At 31.8% G+C, this 23,973-nt stretch overlaps 1 protein-coding gene across 1 annotated transcript in view; it reads left to right on the top strand.

The window, feature by feature from the left end:
- The window catches only part of Rab18 (RAB18, member RAS oncogene family), a 33,500-nt gene extending 10,296 nt beyond the window's left edge, over positions 1-23,204 (top strand). Inside the window, exons 3-7 of the mRNA XM_076872856.1 lie at positions 9,016-9,077; positions 13,985-14,057; positions 17,821-17,939; positions 18,014-18,080; positions 21,437-23,204. Of these exons, the coding sequence (XP_076728971.1) occupies positions 9,016-9,077; positions 13,985-14,057; positions 17,821-17,939; positions 18,014-18,080; positions 21,437-21,612 (497 nt within the window). The 3' untranslated portion in view covers positions 21,613-23,204. The remainder of the gene's footprint in view (positions 1-9,015; positions 9,078-13,984; positions 14,058-17,820; positions 17,940-18,013; positions 18,081-21,436) is intronic.
- Positions 23,205-23,973: the final 769 nt, after the last annotated feature.

Genomic DNA, 23,973 nt, shown 5'->3' with positions numbered 1-23,973 from the left:
ATTTTTCTAGATGAATTTCATAATTGCTTTTTATATTTCTATGAGAAATGTCATTGGAATTTTTATCAGAATTGCATTATGGTCTTTTTTTTAAGAGGGGGGAAGATTTTTTTTAATATTTATTTTTTAGTTTTCAGTGGACACAACATCTTTATTTTATTTTTATGTGGTGCTGAAGATTGAACCCAGTGCCCCACGCATGCCAGGCGAGTGTGCTACCGCTTGAGCCACATTCCCAGCCAGTATGTGGTCATTTTGATAATATTAATTCTGCCTATCCAAGAGCAAGGTAGATCTTTCCATCTTCTAAGGTCTTCTTTGACTTCTTCTTTAGGGTTCTGTAATTCTCATTATATAGATCTTTCACCTCTTTCATTAAGTTGATTCTCAAGTATTTTTTTTTTTTGAGGCTATTGTAAATGGGGTAGTTTTCCTCGTTTCCCCATTGCATGGAGTTCATTCCTTAAAAGAAGAAAAAGTTAACAAATAAATGACTTGGAATAATTAAAATCACAGTTGAAATCAATGAAATTGATTGAAACAAAGAAACAATTAAAAAATGACAGATCAAAAAGTTGGTTTTTTGAAGAAATGAATAAAATTGACAGACACTTAGCCATGCTAACAAAGAGAGGGAGAGAGAAAACTCAAATTACTAACATGTGTGATGAAAAAGGAAATATCACAACAGACAATACAAAAATACAGAAGATAATTAGAAATTATTTTGAAAACTTGTACTCCAATAAAATAAAAAATATCAAAGGCTTCGACAAATTTCTAGAGTCATATAATTTGGCCAAATTGAATCAGAATGATATACACAATTTAAACAAATCAATTTTAAGTGACGAAATAGCAGATGCCATCAAAAGTCTACCAACCAAGAAAAGCCCAGGACTGGATGGATACACAGCCAAGTTCTACAAGACTTTAGAGAAGAACTAATACCAATACTATGAATTTATTTCAGGAGTAGAAAAAGGGGCAGCACTTCCAAACTCATTCTGTGAGGCCAACATCGCCCTGATTCCAAAACCAGGCAAAGACGCATCAAAGAAAGAAAACTTGAGACCAATATCTCTAATGAACATAGATGCAAAAGTTCTCATAAAATTCTGGCAAATCGAAATCAAAAACATATCAAAAAGATCGTGCACCAAGATCAAGTGGGATTCATCCCAGGGATGCAAAGTTGGTTCAACATATGGAAATCAATAAATGTAATTCACCACATCAATAGACTTTAAAGATAAGAGTCATATATATGATCATCTCAATAGATGCAGAAAAAGCATTTGACAAAATACAGCATCCCTTTATGTTCAAAACACTAGGAAAACTAGGGATAATATATGCTAAGCCCCAGGTCAACATCATTCTAAATGGAGAAAAATTGAAGGCATTCTCTCTAAAAATGGGAACAAGACAAGAATACCCTCTTTTACCACTTCTATTTAACATAGTTCTTGAAACACTGGCCAGAGCAATTAGACAAAGGAAATTGAAGGTATACACATAGGAAAAGAAGAACTCAAATGGTCACTATTTGCTGATGATTTGATTCTATACCTAGAAGACCCTAAAAGTTCCACCAGAAAACTTCTAGAACTAGTAAATGAATTCAGCAAAGTAGCAGGATATAAAATCAACACCCATAAATCAAAGGCATTCCTGTATATCAGTGACAAGCATGATTTTTTTTAAAATAATGTTTGAATACAGCATGAAGTATGGGTCAAAGTTTCTTTTGTTTTTCTTTTCTTTTGCTTATGAAGATCTAGTTGTTCTAACACTATCAATTGAAGAGATTGTCCTTTCTACACTTAATAGCTTTTGTACCTCTGTAAAAATGTTGGTTGTTATTATATGTGAAGATATATTTCCGGACTTCATTCTATTCCATTTATCTATTTGTCTTTATGTCATTATCTCACTGTCTTAATTTCTGTAGCATTATAATAAAAAAGTCTGGAAATCAGATATTGTTAATCTGTCAATTTTGTTGTTTTCCAAAGTTGTTTTGGTCATTCTGGCCTTTGCATTTTCTAATGAATTTTAGAGTGTGCTTGTTTTAAAAATAAAGCCTGTTATTTTTAATTTTTTTTAATTTTGAAGAAATCATCTGAAGATCATTTTGAGGAGAATTGACTTAACGATATTGATTTTATGATCATAGAACAGAATTTTTATTATCTCTCCATTCATTTAAGTCTTCAGAATTTCTCTCTGAATGTTTTGTAATTTTCAGTGTACAGATCTTTTCATAACTTTTGCCAAATTTAACTTTAAATATTCAATAGATTTTCATTGTTAATGGTGTTTTTCATTTATTACTAAATAAATAAATATTTCTGATTTTTTTAATGTTGATTTTTTTGTTGTTATTCTTTAACCTTGCTGAACTTACTTATAAGTTCTAGAAGGGGTTTTTTTTTTTTTTTCCCCTTAAGATTCTAGTGGATTTTTCCATTCTTTCTTTCCAGTGTATATGCCCTTTATTTCTTATGGCCCTAGATAAAAATCTTCAGTAATGTACCATGTTAAATAGAAGGGGTAAAAGTTGATACCCTTATTTTGTAATTGATGTTAAGGGTAAAACATTTTTGTCTTTTACCACTAAGTATGATGTTACCTGTGTTTTTTTTTTTTTTATAGATGCTGTTTATCAAGTAAAGGAATATCCCTTCTATTACTAGTTTATTGAGAGGTTTTATTAGGAATGCATTTTGGATTTTGTCAGATATCTTTTCTGCATCTGTTGAGATGATCATGTGGTATTTCTTTTTTGTTTGTTTAATATAGTGAAGTACACATTGATTTTTTTTTTCAATGTTAAACCAACTTTAAATTTTTTGCAATAATCCCTTTGTGATCATGACATTTTGTTCTTTTATACATTTTTTTGATTCATTATATAAAATTTTGTTTAGGATTTCCATTTATGTTTATGAGAGATATTGGTAAAGAGTTTTCTTTAAAGTCTCTGTCAGTTTTGGGCATTAGGGTGATGTAGGACTTAAAGAAAGACAAGGAATGAAAGAAGCATTTGCTTCTCTTCAATTTCCTACAAGATATTTTTTGGTGGGGGTTGTACAGGGGATTAAACCTAGGGGTGCTTAACCACTGAGCCACATTTCCAGCCCCAACCTTTTTAAAAAAATATGTGGGACAGGGTCTTGCTAAGCTGCTGAGGCTGCCTCTGAACTTGAGATTCCTATGCTTAAGCTTCCAGAACAACTGGGATTTTAGTCATGTGCCACCATTTCCAGATCCTACAAGATCTTTTTAGAAAGTATTATTATTTAAGTACTTACTAAAATTCACTTTGGTCTTGGAGTCTCCCACCCCAGCATGGGTTGTTTTTTAAGTACAGACTCAAATGTCTTTAATAAATACTTAATTCCAAGGTTATCTATCTGTTTATTTACTTATTTTATAGTGTTGGGAATTGTGGGATTTTTTTTTTGGTGTTATGATAAATATATATAACAGATACCTTACCATTTTGACTGTTTTTACATGAATGATTCACCAAGTGAGCATATTCACATTTTTGTGCAACCGTTACTGATACCCATTTCCAGAACTTTTTAATCACCTCAAACAGAAATTCTGAACCAATTAAACAATAATTCTACACTATACTCTTCCCAAAGCTCTTGATAACCTTTATTCTACTTTCTACTACTATTTCTACTTTATTTTACTATTCCATTGTATGTGTATATGGCATATTTTGCTTAGCTATTGATCCATCAACAAGCACTTATTGCTTCTACCTTTTCGTAGTGCTAAGGAATACTAGTTTGAACTTTGTTGTCCAATTGTTTTGGGTATATATTTAGGAGTGGAATTGAAGGAAATGCCGAACTGTTTTTCACAATAGTTGAAATAGTTTATAGATTCTCATGCACAAAGGTTATAATTTACCTAAATCCTTTTCTATACTTGTTATTTTCCTTTTTTAAAAAAAGCCATCCTGATGGGTATGAAATAGTATCTCATTGTGGTTTTGATATGTATGTCCCTAATGGCAAAATGATGTTAGCATATTTTTATGTGCTTATTGGCCATATATGTCCATTCAAATCCTTTGCCCATTTTTTAATATGGGTTCTTTGAGGTTAAGTTATAATGATTTGCAAATATTTTTTTCAATTGTGAGGGGTTGTTTTCTCACTGTCTTGATAATGTCCTTTGATAACTTCTAAATTTTGGTAAAATCCAGTATTTGGGGCTTTTGTTGGCCATATTTCTACTGTCGTATCCAAAAAATGATTGCCAAATTCCATGTCATGAAGATTTCATGTTTTCTTCAGAGTTTTATGGATTTAGATTTTATATTGATACCTTTGATCCATATTCTGATAACTTGTTTGTGGAATAAAGTAAGGGTCCAGCTTCATTCCTTTGCATGTGAACACCCAGTTTTCGTGGAACCATTTGCTGAAAAGACTGTTCTTTATCCATTGAATGATATTAGCTCCCTTGTCAAAAATCCTTTTGGTATGTATATGAGGGTTTAGTGTTAATTCTCAAATTTATTCTTTTTAAAGAAAGTTTTGCTGTTCAGTGCCTCTCGCAAACAAAGGTTATAATTTGTATTTGAGTATCTGTGTGTATTTGAGTATCAGTTTTTCTATTTCTGCAAAACAAGCTCTTGGAATTGTTAATAGGAAATGTGTTTAATTTGTAAATTACTTTGGGTAGTGTTGTCATCTTAGCAATATTATGCTTTCCAATTCATGAATATGGGATGTCTTTCTGCTTATTTATGTCTTCTTGAATTTCTTCAGCAACTTTTGTAGTTTTCAGTGTACAAGTCCTTACATTTTTTTTCCCTAAATATTTTATTCTTTTTCATGCTGTTTTAAACGGAGTAGTTTTTAAAAGTTTCCTTTTTTGATTTTTTGGATTTTTTTGGATTTTCCTTTTTTGGATTTTTCATTACTGGTGTATAGAAATGCAATTGATTTTTGCCTATGGGTATTGTATCCTGCAACTTCACTGAAATTGATTATCAGTTGTAACAGTGTTTATATGTGTATTTGTGTGGAGCCTTTAAAGTTTTTTTCAATGTAAGATCATATCATCTGTAAATAGACATAATTTTATTTTTCCCTTTCCAATTTGGATTCTCCCTCCCCCCATGTCTCTGGCTAAAACTCAATACTCTGTAGAATAGAAGTGGAAAAAGTTAGTATTCTTTCTTTTTTTCTGTTGTTAGGGAAAAATAATTTCAATCCTTCACCATTGAGTATGATGTTAGCTGTGAGTTTTCATATAAGGTCTCTATCATGTTGAGGAAATTTCCTCCTGTTCCTAGTTTGTTGACTTTTTTTTTTTAATTATGAAAGGATTTTGATTTTGTCAAATGCCTTTTTCTGAATCAATTTAGATGATCTTTTTCCTTTCTATTAATGTGATATATTACCTTGATCCTTGTTTTTGTTTTGTTTTGATTTTTGTTTCTTTGTTTTGTGAATATTTAGCCATTCTTGCATTCTGGAAAGAATTGATTACTGATCCATTCTCTCTAGTAGATCAAGTTTTCTAGTTCTTCGTGAGCCAATTTTGACAAATTGTATGTTTTTTGGAATGTGCCCATTTCACCTGGATTATCCAATTTGTTGATATATAGTTTATAATTTTATAATCCCCTTATTTTCTGTAAAATTAGTAGTACATGTTAGGTGTCCCTAATAAAAATCCAAAATTTCAGGCTGGGGATGTGGCTCAAGCGGTAGCGTGCTCGCCTGGCATGCGTTGGCCTAGGTTCATCCTCAGCACCACATACAAACAAAGATGTTGTGTCCGCCAAAAACTAAAAAATATATATTAAAATTCTCTCCCCCCCCCCTTTAAAAAAAAAAATCCAAAATTTTTGGAACGCCATCTGTTATACTTTAGATTTAAGATGTCCCCAAAAGTTCATGTGTGATACAATGCAAGAATTTTCAGAGGTGAAAGGATTAGATCATAAGAGATTTAACTAATCAGTTGGTTAATTTCTTCGGATCACTGACTAAACTAGGATCAGGGCCAATGAGGGTTACAGGCTTCTCATCTGCAAATACATTAGGCATTCATGGTATTAGCGGAGATTGCTTACCCCTTACCCGCTGTGCAATAGTCCCTTTTGGTTCAGAGTTGATTTCAACTGGAGAGGAGATAGTAGAGACTATAGGCATAGTTCTTCTCTTTATAAAACCATCATGAGTCTCCATGTTCTGTGACATCTCTGCGACATCTCTAACTGTACTCTGGTACTGTGCCTCAAACATGCCAGTTTTTTTTTTTTTTTTTTTTTTTTTTTTGGTTTGTTTGGGGGTCTTGTTTTGTGTTTTCTTTGTTTTGGTCTTTTTTTTTTTTTTTTTTTTGCAAAGTGAAGCAAGCCAGATACCTCTAGTCAGCCATCTTGCTAAAACATCACTGAGTTCCCACTTGTCTCATTTTCTTTGAATCTCTTGTGTGTTTTCTTGTGGGTAATTTCTTTTGTTATGTCCTCACATTCACTAATGTTTCCTTCTAAAATGTTTAATATGCTGTTAATCTCATTCTGTGTATTTTTCATCTCAGACATTGCAATTTTTATATCTAGAAATTTAATTTGGTTCTTTTATTTCACTTATGTCTTCCTGACTTTTAAAACATGTTTAAATTTCCTTGTTTGCTAATTCTAACATTTGTATCAATTTGCAGTCAATTTTTATTGATTGATTTTTCTCCTTTTTGAAAAAACAGGTCCTTCAATTGATATTTCTTTTCTTCCATTCACAAACATACATTGTTGAGTTTAAATATTCCTTGTTAACGTTTTCATATTTGACCTCTTGTTTCAAAGGCTTTCTTGAATATATTATCTTGTTTTAAATAAACTACCCTTCATAAAATAGGCTTTAAAGAGATTCCTGCAAAGAAACTGAACTAAACATCATATTGAAAATGTAGACACAGATGAACAAAAGAAAAGCTGAAAAAACAGTTCTACTTCTCTTATGAGTTCCTTGTCATTCATATGAAGAGGCTGAAGGTGATTTATTGAAATGTGGTAAGATGTTGGCAAAATCAAATTAATCACAAAAAACTCCTGTTGCTGCTATCAATAAAGACAATTTATTTATCAGTCAGATCCAAAAAAAAAATGAACCAGGCGTGGTGAAAAATCAGTTTTAGAGTGTAAAAACTGAAGAGCTCAATTGAATGCGATTCACCAGGAACCCAGGGGAAGAATAATGAAGACTTAGGGATTTGGATCCAGATGAGTCATCCTTTTACTTCTGTTGGCTTTGACAGTAGGACTCCAGTGGGCATTGTCTCCTTTGGTTGTTATTGGTAAATTACAGATATAATGTGTCAAAAAAATGACTTGGAAATATTGTTAGTTATCCACATGCAAATTTTTCCTATGTAGAGATGGTTTTTGGACTATTGACAAAATATGCAAAAACAAGAAATAATAAAAGAGAAAAGGCGGTGGGGAAGGAAGGAAACACAAATATTCTGGGAACAGTGAGTTTCTTTACTTGGGAAAACTAATTAGGAAACAGACTGGTTGCCCTGAACATGCTTCTGAAGTTAAAGCAGGGAAAAGTTCTTCATATACTTTCCCCTGAGAATTTAAACTGTCAATTCTCAAGATATCCATGACAGCAGATTCTGTGTAGTGTCTACCAGTGATCTTAATTTAGTGCTTACACTGAGTCCAGACCTTTTCCTTCCCTGAATCATCCCCTTCTTCCATTCCCTCCTTCCTTCCTTCCTTCTTTTTCTTCTCTCCCTTCTTCTCTTATTTAATATATGAGATTTTTTGTTTGTTTGTTTGGTTGATTGCTACATTTGAGTTTTCCTTGGACTATGTAAACCTTTTAAAATATTATTTCTTTGGCATACAAAAAAACTAGGCACAATGAATATTTTAAATATGAGTTTTTATTGTCTCATTTGTGGATGTAATGATCACTAAAAATCACCCTCAATTACTAATATATTTCCATATTGATGACAGGTGTTCTGTTAAGCATTTAGTACATGAAAGTACTGCTCATCTTTGTTGGAGCTGTTCTGAATTGATTGTGATAAGCTAGTAAGATCTTTTATAAGTTATTTTCTAAATTTCTTGAGCTCATGTTTTCCCCTCTGGCCAGTGGGATAGACTGAACATTATTTTTGATACTCTTTTAAAGACATGTGGGAAGTTTCTGTTTGCTTAAGCCAGATGGCATGTGTCAGCTCCTTTTTTTTTTTGGAAAGAAGGCAATTTGGGGGAGAGGGTACTGTTGTTATAAAATCTTGGGTAACTTATGAAGCTCTTCTTCTCTTTACATATATTTGGTATTTAGATAAGCTTTTCATAGAATTTTGGTTACCCTTCTATCAATTATGAAGATTTCCTACAAGATTGGGGACAAGTGTTTCTATATGTAAATTCTTTATGAAATTGTTTGGTAGCAAGTGGTCATTTATTAGGTTATATAAATCTAATGTATTTTTTTAGGACAAAAATAAAGAATACCTCAGACAAGGAGTACATGGGCCTTTCATATTCTTACCAGTCCTCTAAGCTGCTTATAGTCGTGATCAGAGTTAGTGGTTGGTGGGTAGTGAGGGACTGTGAACAACAGTGTGTAAATAATTTGGGAGCCCCTGAAAACTTCCATGATCCATAATCAGTTAATATTCTTTTAGCACCATAATTCTAGCTCTTGGTTTTAAATATGAGTAGTTAATTATCACCTTAAATTGAATTTTATTTTTCCTTTTAGGGGAGAAGTACATGTAGGTGTGTGAGTGAATTCTAATGAATTTGATTTTCATTTATCCTTATTCAATCCTGAGCTGCTGATCTTTAGCAACCTATTTTTTTTAAATTTCCATATCCATAATTCTAAGAATTTGGGGTGTGAGTTTGAGCACTTGATAAGTGGATTTTCCATTTTATGATTTTCTTAATAATAATGAATTTTAAAAGTATATTTCTGGATGACTTATCATATTTTTAATTTCTTCAAGGTGTTGACTTTAAGGTGAAAACAATTTCAGTGGATGGAAATAAGGCTAAACTTGCAATATGGGTAAGAATTTTTTAAATGTTTTTAGTAAGTATTAAACTTATACTTTTCAGGGAAGCAGAAATTGATTTGTTAAGTATTATTAGAGGAAAATGAAAACTTGTATTAAATAACTTGAGATATTTTTTAGTTAATGAATATATAATAAATAGTTACATCTTAAAATTGGGTAATTAGAAACTTGTTTTACTTAAATTTTTTAAATTTATAATCAGTATATTTCAAAACAAAAGAGTTTTAAAAAAAATTACCTCATCTGTCAGAGCCATTGTTACTGGATATTTTCCATTGGAGTTTTAAAAAAAAACCAGCTAGACTAAAGCAACATGAAAGGCAATTGTTGGGGAAGGGAAGAGAAAAAATATTTTTCATGACTGTTTATAGTTTACCACTTTATATCTTGTCTTTCCTTACTGGCTTGTTTTCATTTCTCTGAATCCTACTATTCTGATCCACATTGCTCTACCGACTAGACCCCATCTTGCTAGTGATGAATAAGGTACCATTAACTGTCATAACATCAAGAGGCATTATTGCTAACATATAAATATGTATTATACATATTACTTATAAAATATCTATTTTTTACAAATACTATGATAATTAAACATATGCATTTTTATAACGTGATAAATGATTTCAGAACTGAATAGCAATCATCAAATTGTGACATGCTTCCACATGGTGGCTAAATACTAAATGCTGCCTGTTCATCAATTACAGATTGAAAAAGCAGATGTTTGTGTATTTTATAATGTCATTCATCTTACTAATATTCTTTCAATTTACTATTTCCTCATGTTTTATATCAAAATAATGACTGTGTTTAATATTTTTGTGTTAATTTTTTCTAATATGTCATATTCTGATTGTTAGCCTATTTTCCCTTCTCCCCCAACTATAGTTGATATGAATCAAAACAGTAATGTCTAACAGAAACATTTTGGAAAATGTTGGACTATACTGTAGTAAAATATATTGAACAATTTAAGAATATTGGCTTCTCTACATAACTGAGGACCTGATTTTCCATATGCTTTCCATGGTTAATATTTTGCTTCTTTCTTCCATTTCTGTGGCTTCATGAAACACATAGATTAGAATAGGATCTGAGGCTTGATGATTGCAGTGAGATTTTTCTCTCATACAGGAGGGTTCTTTTTGTTTTAAATTTATTTTCTACATCTTGCCTAATGAAAATGCTGACAGGTATTCTTAAAGAGATATCTTTAGACTTATAAATATTTTTTAAAGAAGAAAATTTTCCACTTAAGAATAATACTAGCTCTTCTAAAAAGTGTAATTAAGACAATAAGAAATTAATAGAGAAAAAAGTTTATCTTTAATCAGTATAAAGTTTTTAGTGAACATCTTTTAAAATATCTAGTCATGTGTATATATAATATTAAATACATATATATGTGTTTTTTAACTTGTTTGTCCCCCTGCCTACTCACAATGTATAGATTTTTTTGTGTCGTTAGGTCTAGATCAGAACTACTATTCTGATCCACATTGCTCTGCCGACTAGACCCCTTCTTGCTAGTGATGAATAAGGTACCATCAACTGTCAAAAACATCCAAGAGGTATTATTGCTAACATATAAATATGTATTATACATATTACTTATAAAATAGTAATTTTATAATGGATATTTTATAAGTAATATGTATGAAGCTCTGATGATAGAGGTTCATCAGTTTAAATGGTCACTTGGTATTTCTTTTTATGGCTATTATTTAACTCAGCCATCCCTCAGTGACATGGATTTAATACCAGTTTTTCTCAAAGATAAGCAGTGCTTTCTTGAGCATCATGATTTATATATCTGATGTACTTATCTGGTTACCTTAGGATGTACACCTAGAATTAGAAATATTGGTTTAAAGAATGTGAAGATTTAACAGTGATACCAAAAAGTCTTACTTTTCTGTTTGTATTGTTATGAATTACATTCCACCAATTGTGTTTTTTATATTCACTCTTCCAAACCTTAGTTTCTACTAAGTATTGTTAATCTTTCTCAATTTTGCATCTCTGAGTAATAATTTTTTTTACTTGTTCTTACATTTCTTTTGAGTTTTTCCTTAGATCTATGATCATGTTTTAAAATGAATTTTATTTTTGTTTACTTTGCCCATTTTATATTAGCATTCATCTTTTCCACAATTAGTCTTTATATACTAAAAATATTAGCTCTTTATCATATTTTTTTTACTCTTCATTTGTCTATAAAATCTTATTTAAAGTGAATGTTTGTGTTCTTATGCATGTAATATTAACTCTGTGACATGCTGCAAATTATGTTTTTTCAGTTTGCCATTTATACTCAAATATTGTTAAATATGAGATGAGCTAGGGAGTTGACTGGTGGGGATGTTTTAACCATACCAAGGTTTTAGTGTTTATATGGTCAAATCATTTATTTTCTTCCTGGCATTAGAGTGTCATGTTGAAGTCAGGAAGGCCTTTCCACTCAATATTAGACGTACATGAAACCATAGTTGCCTCTAGTTATGCTATGGTTTTATTTATACCAATAAAATGGGTTTACTCTCCCACATGTAAACTACTCCTAGGATCAACTAGAATAATTAAACTTAGCCCTTAACTCCTGCTGTCTTCTCTAAACTACATACTCATTATGACCTAAATAGCATCTGAGAGGTTGTCTTTTCTTCTGTATCCTTGCCTCACTTCACTCCCATATTCTATTATTTGGTATTTCTAGACCTTTTCTAGCCCTTGGTTTATCTATATCTCTCTTTAATAATCCCTTCTCTCCTTACAATTTCAGAAACAAAACCACAACATAAACATTAAAAGGTCAGCTTCTTTTATCTCACAATGATGTTATTTCATTTATCACAGATTGCTGTTTTTGAAACAGTGAGAAGCAAAAGCTTTAACTTCCATTTAGGCATATAGTTTATATAAATTCTGGTCCAGTGCTACAGCATAAGGTTTTGTGTTTACATGATGGAGTTCCAAAAGTGATACTGAATAATTTGAATGTTGCTAATTTATTAGTTTTTGCTTATAAGTGAATTGCTAGGATATGTGTCTCATAATGATTTGTCTTTTTAGGATAGAATATTTTTATTTAGTTTTTATGAGTTGACTTTTTCAAATAGGTACTGGTGTAAGGCTATAAGCACTTCTAGTTTTTTTGAGATACACACACACACACATACAGACACACACACACACACACCAGTTGCTTTTTAAAATGATATTATAGTTAAATATAGAAGGAACATAGACATTATATCATCATGGCTTCTAGTTGATTTTTTTTCTCCAAATTAAAGTGTTGATCACTTGATAATAGTGATCAAACATGATTAGAGGTCATCCAGGTAATAATGATTATTAAATCAAAATATCAAGCTACATGATATCAGAATTTTAATCTGCTTTAGATAGTGAGTTGACTATATGTGGCTTTCTTTTATATTGTTATTTTTGAAAAGTTGAGTAAGTATCCAAATTGAATAATTTAAAATATCAGAGACAGATTTATAAGAAACTTGGAGGCTGAAAGAATTTTTGTTAAGAGAGAAATCATGAAGTTATCCGGAAAGTTGAATTTTAGATGTGTTACTGCTTCACTTAAACATGGCAGGGATGGGAGTTAGTTAATGTAATGCTGTGAATTTGGAAGCAAGGAAATTCTACATTTATATAAATGTATCTGAACAAATAATTTACGTTCAAAGTAGTTTATATTGAAAATTATTTTCCTCTTAAGTTTCTCTTTGGGTATAAATGTCCTCAGACATTCTCTATTGTCATAGCATTATTGAGGTTTGATGTATTTTTACTTTTCTTCAGGTTACTTTGTTTTTTCTTAATTTTTTTTTTTTTTTAGTTTTTAGATGAACACAATACCTTTATTTTATTTATTTATTTATTTGTATGTGATGCTGAGGATCTAATCCAGTGCCTCACACAAGCAAGGCAAGCACTCTACCAATGAGCTACAACCCCAGTCCTTTAGGTTACTTTATATCAGCAGACTTCAAACTTCTTCTTTAAAAGCCAGGTAGTAAATATTTAGTCCAACCCTAACGCAAGCCATATGGTAATATGTAAACAAATGGGCCTATCTGTATTCAAACTTCTTTTAATAAAATGTTATATAACAAAATGAGTGGTTGCCTCTGCTTTGGTATTGTTGCCCTAAAGCCATGATTCTAAATCAGTGGTAGAAAAAATGCAGAAGGAACCAGGCCTAGAAGTAGTAAATTAGTTTATTCGTTTTTTTTCCCCTACTAAAAATGTTCTATGCTCTATGCCAAAATTGCATAAGACACTGAGATTAAACTGGTAATTGAACAGATGCGGTCACAGCCCTTACAAAAATTGTGTTTCATATTTAGTATACATCATTTGTGCATTTTCCTAAAAGAAGATACATAGAAACTCTTAACGGAGCCCAACCTCAAAATTCCTTACCTAAGTAAAAGAAGACACCATCTTTAAGTTAGAGTTCTCAGCTTTGATTCTACATTAGAATAACCTGGGAAGATTTAAAAATTTTCTGTCCTTTACCTCATCCAATTAAGTCAGAATCATTGGGGGTTGGACACAAAGACTCTCAGAAAATGATCTCATAGCTGGATTGAGAATTATGGCTTTCAATGAAATGGGTTTCATGTGCTATAAAAATTTGTAACCCCAAATAGCAAAAAATCTTTACTTGGATGCATTTTTCTAGAGATGAATCAATATTTATGTTATGTAATACTTTTAAAAATACAGCTTATTTAAATTCCAGGTTTTTAATGAGCTTCCATGTTGATATTATTTTTAATAATGTCATTTATTTTATACTCTTACATCAGTGTGTTAATGATCTATTATTTATGGTTTGTTTTATTTAATAATGTGTGATTGTCACTTTTAGGATACTGCTGGTCAAGAGAGGTTTAGAACATTAACTCCTAGCTATTACAGAGGTGCACAGGGTGTTATATTAGGTAAGTTTTTATTTTAATATAATGTTTTAAAATATTATTTACTGAAATTTCTTTTTTCTAGTCTGGGAAATCAAAAATTTTTTTATTTTTCTCTTGGGTTACTCTTAGGTAATTTGAAGTTATATTTACTTATTTAATATTAATGAATATTACAACTTTAAAAATTTTGTTTAGTTCTTTGTGTAGCAATGAAAAAAATAAAGATAACATTATTTCCTTTATTTTAAAAGCACATGTTGATGAGGATATAACTGAAAATCCATATGTGTTGGTCTGTCTTGGAGTATTACCAAAAGTTTCATTCATCATTAAATTAATATTTTCTTCATTCTACAAAGGAAGAAGAGAATCTGTTTTATCAATTCTATTTATAAAAATAGCATAAAGTACTTAACACTATGAATTAATAATCAAACAATTTGAAAAACAAATATGGACTTTCAGTGTAATTTATTGAAAAGTGCTGTTAGTTGAAAGTGTTCTCAATATTTCTAGGAGTCTGTTTAAAAGAGTATGGATTGATCGTAGGGAGACTTTCTTTAACTTATGACTTGATAGAAAATTTTACCATTTTGATTCAACATCTCCTAATTTTAGAAAACAATTAAATAAGCTTAATATGATATAAGATGATATATGATGAAGGTAGTAATAGAGGAAGACAGTTAAAATCCCATTCACTAACTATACTATAATTTTTTCAAAGTTGCAATATTTGGTCTTTTTAAGAAATTAAGAGGGTCATAGGTGTTTATGTTTATATAAAATAATATGCTGTTTTTCCAGGATTGGGACCTAAATATTCTTTGGTATTTGGACACATCTTTGTTTTCTTATGAAGCGGGGCGGGGGGGAATAGCTTTTGTTTTTCTATAATTGGTTTTCAGTTATCACATTGGATATAATTTCATTTCTGTCACAACATGTGTTTTAATAAGACTGAGAGATATGTTGTATATTTTTTCCACATTTAATTGGTGTATTTATAGTTGTTCATATTGCTGTTTGTTACATATTTTCACATGCACAGAATATATCTATAATTTGGCCAGTATCACTCCCCAGCATTTTCTACCTCCCACCTCTTGGTCACTTTCCTCTATTATCTCCCTTTGGTTTTTAGGAGATATATACCCACCTTTACTTTCTTTTTTTCTCTCTAGCTTCTGCATAGGAGAGAAAACATAAAGACACTTGACCTTCTGAGCTTGACTTATTTCACTTAACATCATGGTCTCTAGTTCCATCCATTTTCCTGCAAATTCCATGATTTCATTTTTCTTTGTGGGTGAATAAATCTCTTTTGTGTATATATACCACATTTTATGTATCCATTTATCTGGTGATAGACACCTAGACTGGTTCCATAATTTGACTATCATGAATTTGTGCTGCTATAAACGTGTATTCCTGTATCACTGTAGTAAGAAGACTAATTCTTCAAGGTAAATACTGAGAAGTGGTATAGCTAAGTCATATGGTGGTTGTGTGCCTACTCTTTTGAGAAACCTCCATACTGATCTCCATAGTGGTTGTACTAATTTACAATCCCACCAACAGTGTAAAAGCCTTTCTTTTTCTCTACATCATCCGCAGCATTTATTATTTTTGTTTTCTTGATAACTGCCATTCTGACTGATGTGAGATGAAAAGTCAGTTTTGATTTGTATTTCCCTAAAAAATAATTATGTTGAACATTTTTTCATGTATTTATTGACTATTTGTATTTCTTCTTTAGAGAAGTGTCTATTTGATTCATTTGTCCATTTATTAATTGGGTTTTTTTTGGTGTAAAGTTTTTTTTAGCTCTTTAAATATCATAGATATTAATCCTCTGTCAGAAGAGTAGCTAACAAACATTTTTCTCTCATTCTGTAGGTTATCTCTTCACATTCCTAATTGTTTCCTTTGCTGTCCCGGAAGCTTTTAAATTTAATGCCATCTTGTTTATTAACTCCAGGCATTATTTCCTGGGCTTCAGGGATTCTGTTGAGAATGTGTTTTCTATCCCTAAAAGCTGGAGTGTTCACTCTACATTTTATTCTAGGAATTGCATAGTTTCTTGTCTAATTCTAAGGTCTTTGATCCATTTTTAGTTGATTTTTGTTCAGAGTGAGAGATAAGGGTCTGGTTTCATTTCTTCTACATGTGGATAACATTGTCCCAGCACCATTTGTTAAAAAAGGCTGTCTTTTTTCCAATGTGTTTTTGGCACCTTTGTCAAGGATCAGATATGTGTGTGTGTGTGTGTATCTTAATGGGTTTGTCTTTGTGTCTTTTAATTCTGTACCACTTATTTATGTGTCTGATTTCATGCTAGTGCCATGCAGTTTTTTTGTTATCATAGCTCTGTAGTATAGTTTGAAGTCAGGTAGTGTGATGTTTCCAGCATTGCTTTTTTGGCTTAAAATTGCATTGGCTATTCTGGATCTTTTATTCTTCCAAATGACTGTTTTTTCTAGTTCTGTGAAGGATGTCATGTATTTTGATGGGGATTATATTAAATCTGTGTGTTGCTTTTGGTAGTATGGCCATTTAAACAATATTAATTCTGCCCATCCATTAATGTGGGAGGTCTTTGCATTCTCGGGGTCTTCTTCAGTTTCTTTCTTCCGTGTACTGTAGTTTTCACTGTAGCGGTCTTTCACCTCCTAGATTTATTCCTAGGTTCTTGGGTTTTTGTTGTTGTTGTTTGAGGCTATTGTGAATGGAGTTGTTTTCCGGATTTCTTTCTCAGCAGATTTGTTGGTATATAGGAAAGCTATTGATTTTTGTATATTGAGTTTGTAACCTGCTACTTTACCAAATTTGTTTATTAGCTCTAGCAATCTTTTGGTGGAATTTTTTTTGTATCTTCTAGGTATAGTGATAATTTGACTTCTTCCTTTCCTATTTTTTAATCCCTTTTATTCCCTTCTCTTGCCTAATTGCTCTGGCTAGAATTTCTTGTACTAAATAAGAGTGTTGAGAGTTGATATCCTTGTCTTGTCCCAGATTTTAAAGGGAATGCTTTCAGTTTTTCCCCATTTACTATGAGTTTGGTTTTGGATTTTTTTATATATAGCCTTTATGATGTTGAGGTAGGTTTCTTTTACCCCTAGTTTCTTCACTATTTTTATCATGAATGGGTGCTGAATTTTGTCAAAGGTCTTCTTTGCATGTATTGAGATTACTTAGTGATATTTGTCCTTAATTCTGTTAATGTAATTAGTTATATTTATTGATTTGCTTGTACTAAACCATCCTTGCTTGTCTGGATAAAACCAACTTGGTCATGGTATATAATCTTCTTAATATGTTATTGAACACAATTTGCTAATATTAAGTGTTTTTGTATCAAAGTTCATCAGGATATTAGTCTGTAATTTTCTTTCCTTGATGTGTTCTTATCTGGGTTTGGTATGACTGTGATACTGGCTTCATGGAATAATTTGGAAGAATTGGCATTAATTTTTCTTCAAAGGTTTGGCAGAATTCAGCTGAGAATCTGTCTGGTCTTGAGCTTTTCTTTGTTGAAAGGCTTTTTATTACTGCTTGTATCTCATTACATGTTATTGGGCTATTTAGTTTTTCTATGTCCTCTTGATTTATATTTTAACATGTATTTTTTCCATATAAATCAGTATATACTAGACACTCATTAGGTGTATCAAAAACCAGATTAGCCTATATAGTAAAGTCAGTTTCTAGCTACATATCAGAATTATGTCATTGCCTCTTATTTTTAAAGCTCATTTAATAAATGATTCTGCTTGTATTTCAGTTTATGATGTCACAAGAAGAGACACCTTTGTTAAATTGGATAATTGGTTAAATGAATTGGAAACATACTGTACAAGAAATGACATAGTAAACATGCTAGTTGGAAATAAAATTGATAAGGTAAGAAGGTAGATACTTAGAAATTTGGTTCAACATTTTGGCAGCTTTTCTTAATTATAGCATTTATTTTTTAGGAAAATCGTGAAGTTGATAGAAATGAAGGCCTGAAATTCGCACGAAAGCATTCCATGTTATTTATCGGTAGGTATATGAGTGAATATCTATCTTTTCATTAACGATGAACTTTAAAGTGGGGTTTTTGCTAGATTTATTTGTTTATGAACCACAAAATATATTTCTTTAGTTTATAGTTGCTCTTGTGCTACAAAAATCTATCAACAGAATGAGATTCTTTCTTTCTATAAAATTAAATAGGATCATGTTATGTGAAATCATATAGAACACAATTGAATCATTTCTGTAAAGACCTAATGGCATTCAGTTCAGCCTGGCACCTACTGTTAAAGTTGTGTCTTCCTGGTCCATGTGCTGGCAGTATAATATCAGCACCACTTGGGAGCTTGTTAGAAATGCTTCATCTCAGGTCCTGCCCCAGATTTTTGGATTAGAATCATCATTTTAATGAATTTTTATTTTAACAAGATTTTTAGGTGGTTCATATGCATATTGATATTTGAGGAACATAGTAGAGCAGGGCATGGCTAACTGTAGGATGGGCCAAATCTGGCTCTCCCATTTATAATAAATACAGCCATGCCCTTTCATTTACATATTGTCTATGACAGTTTTATGCTACATGTAGAGTTTAGTAGTTACCCCAGAGGTGTATAGACCATAAACCATAAAATATTCACTGTCTGTACCCTTACAGATAAAGTTTACCAACCCCTCATCTTAGAAACAGCTTAACTATCAGAATTACCTAGGGAGCTTTTTCAAATTGCAAGTCCCTGTCCCTTATCACAAAACCAGAGGCATTTTATTTGAAGTACTTAAGGTGATTGCATTGTGAAAGCAGTTTTAGGAACTACTGATTTGGTTATCCCATGGTGTTAGAAATTACTAGGAATTTTCAAGTGGAATTTGAGGAACAACATATATGGATAGAAGCAGGGTGGTATAAGTAGAAAGTATAAGGTTTTTTGAGAAAAAAATGAGGACTACCTTTACTCCTTACTTGCTATATATCCCTCATGCATTAGTTTATTTAGTATTTTTAAACATGGAGGATATAACAATGAACAAAACAGACCAACTCACTGCCCTCGTGGAGTCTACGTTCTGGTAGGGAAAACAGATTTAAATAAATAAGCAGTATGATGAAGCAAAGAAAACATGGTTTGTGTGGATAGAAAGACTAGGGTGGGGATCAAGTAGTAAAACTTTTTTGAGGTATTGCCGTTTGAGTAGAAATTCATCATGTGAGTTTTAGAGGTGATCAACTCCAGCTAAGAGCGGATATTTCCTGAGGTCAGAATCGGTTTAATGTGTTTAAGGAACAGGAAGAAAGCTTGTGGGATGGAACATAGCATGTGTTGGAAAGGAAGAAGACTGATGATGGTGAAAGATAAGGTTAAAAAGATCATGTTGGACCTCGTAGGATATGGTAAAGAGATTGATTTTATTGCAAGTGTGGTAGAAAACAGTGGAGTCTGATACTCTTTTTAAAATTCGTTTTTGTAGACCATAGGCTATGAGAAGCAGAAGCAAGGGTCTTGTTCTGCTTTTACATTGGCCCAGGTAAATGAAGCTGATAGCTTTGATAATAGCAACAGTGGGTGGTAGAAAGTTGGTAGTTCTGGGAAATACTTGGAGGTAACACTGACAGGATATGTAAATGGATTGGGTATGGAGGATAAGGAAAGAGAGCTGTCCAAGACAACTCCATGTTTTTGGCATGAGCAAGTAGATGGATTATACTGCCATTAATTGGGATGTGGAGAAAAGACCAGGTTGGGGTAGAGAAGTGGAAGGTCAAGGATTTTGCTTATTTATAAGAACCAGTGGATGTGTTGGTCATTGGCATTTAGATTGCATTTAGGGTCTCCTGACTAGAGTGATCACTTCAAGAATATGGGCTTAAAAGATCTGAAGATTGAACCTTGGGGCACTCTTAACAATTAGAGGCTAGCAGAAAAAGGTGCTAGCAAGTAAGGTTGTAAATGACATAGCAGTAAGATAGGAAGATTACCAGGAATGTTCATTGTTGTGGAAGTGAAGTGAATACACTATTTAAAGAAAGAGTGATTAGCAGTATTAAATGCTGAAAGATTTCAAATAAAGATAGGATGTTAGATTTGACAATACAAAGGGTGTTGGTGGCTTTGAAAAGAATGGTTTCAATGGAGTGGTGTGGAACAAGAGCCTAATTAGGGAATAGTAATCTCCTCTTTTCACATTTCAGTAACCCATGATCAACCTTGGTCTAAAATTATTAAATGTAAGATTTTAGAAATTAACAATTCCTAAGTTTCAAATAACTTTTTATCATAATATATTGTTATATTCGATTTTATTATTAATTGCTAATCTCTTACTCTGTCTCATTTATTAATTAAACTTTTATCATAGGTATAGACATATAGGAAAAAACCATAATATAATCAGGGATATCTTGGTACTTACCCCCCTTGGATAAGGAAGGGCTGCTATCATTTGAAGAAAAGAATGCGAGATAAAAACGTGGGAGCTGCTTCTCTAGATAACTAGCTCAAACAATTTCCCAAGAGACTAGAGAAACTGAGTAGTTGCAAGAAGGATGTGTGGGTTATAGGGAAAATTCATGTGTGTATTTTTTTTATGGCAAATAATTTGGCACACTTTAGAGATTAGTATGTTAGAGAAGAGGGAGAATATGATTCTTCACTACATAAGAAAGAATGGGGTTCCAGGTCTAGTGAAGGGGATTTAGGTAGGAACAAGTTTATCAGTTTTAATAGGACTGAAAGCAGTAAAAAAGATACAAATTCAGTTAGTGTGGAAATTTTTTTTATTAGTGGAATGATGAGGTGATTCTTACCAGATAGTTGTTTTTTTTTTTTTTCTCAATATAAAGCTAGATGATGAGTGGCTCAGGGCATGGCCCAGCATTAGAGTATACACTTAATATGCACAAAATTCTGAGTTCTTGGCGATATTATCAGCAGAGATAGAGGAGCAGTAAGAAAAAGGAATATAATTAGTCACCTGAAGATGGTGAAGGTAAGGTAAGTTTAGGAATCAATGCTGAGTGTCCACTTGACTTTCATGAGTATAAATAACTCGGGGCATAAATTTCTTTATTTTAAAATAGGAATAACATCTGCTTTGGGGATCATTTTAAGAGTTAACTGAAAAACTAAGGAAAAAACTTGGACATAATATTTGAGTAGGGCCTTACAAGTTATAATTCAGTCACAAAATCCTGGGCTTAAATGCCTGTATCTTATGGATAAAATTTAAGTAGCTTAATTTTAGAGTTGAAATTCACAAAAACCTATGAGGAGAAATTGCTTATTCAACTGTCAATGTGTTGTAGGCTGATATATGAGTTTTCCAGAAAAATGTGGGAAAATGGACAGGAAGTATATATTATGACCTTTTTCCTTGAATTTCAGAGGCAAGTGCAAAAACCTGTGATGGTGTACAATGTGCCTTTGAAGAACTTGTTGAAAAGATAATTCAGACACCTGGACTATGGGAAAGTGAGAACCAGAATAAAGGAGTCAAATTGTCACACATGGAAGAAAGCCATGGAGGAGGAGCCTGTGGTGGTTATTGTTCTGTGTTATAAACTCTGGGAAATTCCATCTCTTGCATATTTGATCAGATAGTGACATCTTTCTGTATATAAACTCTAACTGCTATTTTAGGCACCTTGCAGTTTGCACATAATTGTTTTGTATCATGGCAGTAAATGTTTGCAAGAAATCCTCCTCATCGGCCCTCCCAGGTAAAATGTTATGGTACGCATGCACAGTTTGCAATCTACAGTTTTATATGTAACATAAAATAGGTGTACCTTTATGAGTACATTTGATTTTATGATTTACATTTATCATGTAATGTTTTAAAACATCCATCTATCTAGTGTATGTCAATACAAGGTCTGCTGCTTTGTTTTGTTTTGTTTTGTTTTTTTCTTTTTGCTTAAATATTCCTGTCAATTACTGAATTACTTGGTATGTAGATAGAACTCCTAGAACCATGAGAGGTATACTGGTGTCATCAAACCTGTTAAATTTCCTTTGAGGAATTACAGAGCATGATTTCACAGCTTTTCTAGGATGTTTGAGATTCTCTTTTAGTACTAAGCAAAATTCTCAGTACAGAATGTAGCCCAGGCCAATTCATAATTAAATCTCTATTTGTTCTGATGATGCTTCTAAAATAGTACTGATGTGTTAAAGAAGTTTGGTATTACTTTCTAATTCACTTCATTGATTAGCTCAGTTGTTTTAACTGGACTTTTGATCCTCTGATATGTACATTGGATTCATAACCCTATGTGCAGTGCTTTTAGTTATGTCGCATTTGGCAGAATGGCAATAAGATTTCCTTCACTGGGGTTTCAGAAGGACATAAATAGTGTGTTTATCATAACTCCTTTAATACTTACCACTTTTAAAACCATCTTTTTTTTCCCATAAATGTTGGTAGCATTTATTCAGGTACCTCTGTGTAGCTTGTGTAATTTTTATGACTATCTGTATCTTATGACCTCCAAAAATAGCCAATTGATATTCAAAACCTATTTCTGTACTTTAAGGAGTGAGAAAGGAAAAAAACAAAACTAAATGACAATTTGAGAAGGGTGTACCTGTGTGGGAAAATCCTATTGCAATGGAAATCTTGATGATTTATTTTAACAAGTAACAAATAGCTTATTAAAACCAACTTTGTATACATTAATATCTTTTCTGCAGTATTCGGTTTTCTAACCTTCTGTTGTTGCAAATTGTGTGTTTTTTCCTATCCATATGTTATTTAATTACATTGGTCTCTGGTATTTTAAGCCCCCAAATAATTTGTCCTTTAAGGGTAGTCACTACAATACCCCTCAGTAAGATTCTGATATTAATTTCTTATCACTTTAATCTCTGTACAATTATAAATGAGATAAACATATTTGTGGACCTTTGCAGTATGTGTTAATGAATTTACTTCAAGTTGGGTTCTTTCTGAAATGTATATTCTCATGTGTGAAAACCTCATTTTCTACTTGGTTTACACTTGTTAGTCTACATTACATATGATTAAAGGTTTTATACATCCTGTACACTTCACTAAATATAAAACATTTACTTCTATAATGTTAGAACAAGGTAGTTAACTGTGTACTTATGATTTGTTCATGTTACATTAAACTTTAGATTTGTGTATTTATGTAGTCTGTATTGACAAAACTTTCCTGTGTATTACTTTTTGCTCCTTGAGTGACATAATAATCTTTCTGTGCATTGGATTGTTGTCTTGATTTAGATAGAATTTGGATACATATGAGTCACTCATATATAACCTTAAAAATTAATTTTGTTTGATAGATTTATATTGTAATCTTTTGTAGTTTTTGAATAAATATAGCCTGCTTTCCCTAGATACATTTGTGCAGGACGTATTATACATTTCCCTTTTACTCCCATTAGCTAAGGAACATTTGAATATAGTGCTATCAAATTCTCTAATTTATGTGGCTTTCATTTTACTATTTTGTGTATTCACATAGTGTTTTGTAGTGGAGGTTTTTTTAAAGGAGATGGTTGTAATATCTAAAATCAGGCACCTGTACAACTTCAGGATTTTGTTAATTCCTTTCAGAATAATTTGAAGTACTCTTAAAGATCTTTTTGCAGATGGTGCAAAATAGAATGATTAGAATATAGTATTTTGAGTTCTAGGAGTACCAACATGGACCTAAACAAATTAACTTTTCAATTTATGAGGAATAGTTAACATTTATTGAAAGCTTCCTTGGTGGTAAGTGTTGTTGTAATGCTGAATTGTTTTGGTAAACCTTACAGCAACTTTAAGAGATTGATATTCATGTTATGTCTATTTTAATGAAGAAGATGATGGAACAGGCATATTAGATAACTTCCCAGAGGTCAAGATAGCTAGCTAATCAATGAGCAAATTGGATTACAAGGCTTTTTCA

The sequence above is a fragment of the Callospermophilus lateralis genome, chromosome 13 (genome assembly GCF_048772815.1).
Source record: "Callospermophilus lateralis isolate mCalLat2 chromosome 13, mCalLat2.hap1, whole genome shotgun sequence".
Classification (NCBI taxonomy): domain Eukaryota; kingdom Metazoa; phylum Chordata; class Mammalia; order Rodentia; family Sciuridae; genus Callospermophilus; species Callospermophilus lateralis.
This window is presented reverse-complemented; position numbering and strand designations above follow the sequence as displayed.